Here is a 4,178-nt window from a genome sequence, read left to right on the forward strand (position 1 = left end):
GCTTCTTTTTTATGGTGCTGAGATCAAATTCAGATCCCTGCACATGTCAGGCAAGCATTCTATTACTTTCTAAGCCTTAGTTATATCTTCTTTATGAATTCTTCTTTTGTTTAGCATATAGTGACTTTTTGTGTCTTAAAGTGTATATTTTGCTGGTTATGATTATGACTACTCCTGCTTGATTATATTTGCTTAGATTATCATTTTCCATATTTTCACTCAGTCTATTTCTTTGCAGAGAGATTATTTTCTTGTAAACAACATACTTCTGGAATGTGTCTTATCCCAAGTAGATTCTCTGTGTCTTTTAATTGGAGAATTAGGATTATTATACTCATTGTAATAAGTGGGTAATTTAATTCTTCTTGTTTCAAATATTCTGAGTTCATCTCTTCCTCTCATTTTACACGTTGTATGTTCTGCACTACTGGTAATGTTTATTCCTTTCCTTTTCTCATTTGCATGTCTACTCTTATATGGGATATTTTCCTTCAGGAGCAGTCATGTTTGTACCTATGTTTCTTCCTCTTCTGAGTGGAGGTTTCCATAAGCACCTCCTTAATGCTCATCTAGTGGTCCTGCATTCCCACAATTTATGCTTTTCTGAGATCATATCTCTCCTTTTATTATGGAGGGTAATCTTGCTGTGTATACTAATCTCGGTGGAAAGTTGTTTTCTTTGGGGATTGGAAAGGCATCATCAGTGCCCTCTGTCCTTGAAAGTTTCACATGAAGTGATAATCATCTGTCTGGACCTGGTGGGTGGATTCAAAGGAGGGTGGAGGAGGAAGGCACAGGACCAGGACACGATGCTCCCGGGAAGATGCTCCTTAGAACTGGGTTGGAGCCAGGACAGCCCTAGTTAGGCACAAGGGCAATCAAACTGCAGCCACCAGGAGGACCGGTCTGTCCCTAAAGCCCACCGGAGATCCAGCACAGAAAAGCCTCGGATTGGATCCCCGGTAGTCCTGGAGAGTGTTGCAGGTTGGTTGAGTCCTACACCCTGTGTGACCCCCAGGGGACGGAAGCACCCCTTCATTTAAAAAGAGCTGAGAAGTAAGAAGTGTTTAGTCACCAGCCGGAGACTAACGGATGCTCAGCTGCACTACATCCACCATGCCCGGGATGATCTGCAAGAACTCAGACCTGGAGTTTGACTCGCTGAAGCCCTGCTTCTATCCGGAAGAAGATGACGTTTACTTTGGCGGTCCCAACTCGACGCCTCCGGGGGAGGACATCTGGAAGAAGTTTGACCTGTTGCCTACGCCTCGGTTGTCACCCAGCCGTGCCTTGGCGGAGCACAGCCTGGAGCCAGGGAACTGGGCCACGGAGATGCTGCTGCCTGAGGCCGACCTATGGGGTAACCCGGCAGAGGAGGATGTTTTTGGCCTGGGAGGACTCCGCGGCCTCACCAGCAACCCGATTATTCTTCAGGACTGCATGTGGAGTGGCTTCTCCTCCCGGGAGAAGCTGGAGAGTGCGGTAAGCGAGAAGCTGCCGGATGGCTCTGGGTCCCTGGCCGCCGGCCCCAGCACCTCCGCCCCCGGAGCGGCAGCCGCCGCCAGCTCCGCGGGCCACGCGCGCAGCGGAACAGCAAGTGTGGGGCGTGGGAAAGCCGCCTGGTTCACGGAGCTCGCCCACCTGGACTCGGAGTGTGTGAACCCTGCTGTGGTCTTCTTCCCGGCGAATAAGCGCAAGAAGGTGCCGGTACGGGCCATCCCCGCTAGTGCCGGCACTGCCCGCACTAGAATCATCCGTAGTGACCACCAGGCCTTCAGCACCCCCAGAAGGGACATCCTGAGCAACTCAGGTACTGAGGAGGAAGATGAAGAGGAAATCGATGTGGTCACGGTGGAGGAGACACAGTCCTCCAATACTGTCACCAGGCTCCCCACCGCGGCGTGTCCTGGGAACGCAGCGCTGGGCTCCCGGTGCGTGCAGTCCAGCGAGCTGATCCTGAAGCGCTGTGTCCTCATTCATGAGCAGCACAACTATGCCGCGCCACCGTTGCCCTATGTGGACAGCGAGGACGCGCCGCCGCGCAAGAAAGTCAAGAGCAAGGCTTCACTAAGGCCCCTCAAGTGCGTCCTCCCGCTGAAACCTACGAGATTGGGTCCCCGCAACCCAGACTTGGGGGACAATGAGCGTCGCCGCAACCACAACATGATGGAGCGCCAACGCCGTGACAATTTGCGCTCCAGCTTCCTGAACCTCAGGGACCTTGTGCCTGAGCTGGTGCACAATGAGAAGGCGGCCAAGGTGGTCATCCTGAAAAAGGCCACTGAGTACATCCACACTCTGCAGGCTGATGAGTACAAGCTGCTGGTGGAAAGGGAGAAATTGCACGCAAGAAAACAGCAGTTGCTGAAGAAAATCGAACACTCTGAAACGTACTAAATATTTCTTAAATGGACAGTCACTGATGTTTTGCACATGTTGACTTGAGAAAAAAAAACCTATTGTGTTGACATTAAAAATGTTGGTTTACCTTCATATTGGTCCCTTGTCAAGTTTGGAGCTGGATAGGGAGCAAATCATGGAGTTCTAGTGGGGCCTTGGAAAGTCTAGGAATAGGATGCTAGGTGACTTCTTTCTTTCCTCTAACCTCGGTGATGGCCATGAAAGTTCAGGATAGTTGGGAACCTTGGAAGGCTATTGAAGCCATGTTTACTCCAAGTTTCCAGAGTTACTTCTCCTTTTTCCAGGAGTGATTACATTCCAGTAGATGCCACAGAAAGGGAGTCCGCATTTGATGTCCCTGGGGGAACATTTCTGTAAATTCCATAAACTTGCCCACCAAGAGGTCAGTCTTACACTGGAAGTTCACACTTAGTGTCGTGATGACACCTCAATGTTTGAGGAGCATGTTTTGTATACAAATATATTGTCAATCTCTGTTGTGTACTGTACTAATTCTTACACTGTGTACTTTAGTATGAAGCTGATCCGTAACTAAATTTGATAATGATGTTTACATATGAAGATGAAGAGTGAAGGTTTTTAGTAGATATGACTTTATCACTTTTTTGAACTAAGAAACTTTTTAAAGAAATTATATATGTATATTCTCTGTCTTTCTGTTAGTGTATTGGTTCATGTGTGATGTGTAGACATGGATAAATGCAAAGTTGTGCGTTTAATTTCTACAAAATATGTACACTTTGAAATACCTCATGTTATTATGAAATAAATATAAATTAAATGATTTTTTAAAAAGAAATTTTCTGGTAACAGAAATGCTTTTCCACTAATTAGTTTGCCCTTAAATGTGATTTGGTGTTTCTGTTTCACAGATTTTAATATTCTTTCTCTGATCTGCACTTTTGGTTACTTAATCATAATATGCTATAAAAAGGTTCTCTCTTGGTCAGATCCATTTGAAATAAACTCCTCTTGTACTTGCAGATTCATGGATTTCCTAAAATGTGGGGAATTTGCCGCTGTAGTCCACTGAACAGGTTTAATATACTCTTCGCTTTCCTCAGGTATGTCACTGACCCAGATGTTTGGTCTTATAATGGTCTCAAAAAGATCTTATGTCTCAGAAATGTTCTTCCTTGATTCTTCTTTTTTCACTATTCGTGTGTGAAAATATGACCACATAATCATGTTCAAGTTCAGATATTCTTTTCTCTACTTAGTTGAACTTATGCAGGCTTTCAATATTTTTAATATATATTAACCATACCAAATAATGGATTCATTATATCATTTTCATATATGGATACAAAGTACAATGTTAATATTTAACATCCTTCACCCTTTCTTGGTCCTTTCCCCATACAGTAGTTGCCATTCTGTATTTTTATCTTTTCAAATCTGTGTTCTACATATGACAGAAAACCTGATGCTTATCTGAAGTAGCTTATTTGTTTACAATTACAATTTCCATTTTCATACCAATGATATAACTTCATTCATTATATGGCTGAATATACTTTATTGTGTATGTGTGTCTGTCTTTTTTATTTCATATAGATAATTTTATCTCTTTTATATGCTTTCTCTAGGTGTTATTTTTCATGGTTGGATTTATTTTTGATTTTTATATTTATTGTTTGAGAATTTCATACATGAATATACTATCACACTTTCTTTATCCATTTACTTATTGGTGTTAAGCTAGGACAATTCCAGGACTTGGCTTTTTTAAACAGTACAACAATGAACATGAGGAT

General features: G+C 43.7%; 1 protein-coding gene across 1 annotated transcript; it reads left to right on the forward strand.

The window, feature by feature from the left end:
- Positions 1–966: 966 nt before the first annotated feature.
- On the forward strand, positions 967–3,065 carry LOC114710014 (protein S-Myc-like). Its single transcript, XM_028894045.2, has one exon. It carries the CDS (start codon positions 1,093–1,095, stop codon positions 2,395–2,397), a length of 1,305 nt encoding a protein of 434 aa, XP_028749878.1. The 5' UTR covers positions 967–1,092; the 3' UTR covers positions 2,398–3,065.
- The last annotated feature ends 1,113 nt before the right edge of the window (positions 3,066–4,178 follow it).

Source organism: Peromyscus leucopus, chromosome X (genome assembly GCF_004664715.2).
Source record: "Peromyscus leucopus breed LL Stock chromosome X, UCI_PerLeu_2.1, whole genome shotgun sequence".
Lineage (NCBI taxonomy): Eukaryota > Metazoa > Chordata > Mammalia > Rodentia > Cricetidae > Peromyscus > Peromyscus leucopus.

Bases quoted from the DNA above. Each gene is read 5' to 3' on its own strand.
- LOC114710014 (XM_028894045.2), top strand. From the start codon at position 1,093: ATGCTCAGCTGCACTACATCCACCATGCCCGGGATGATCTGCAAGAAC.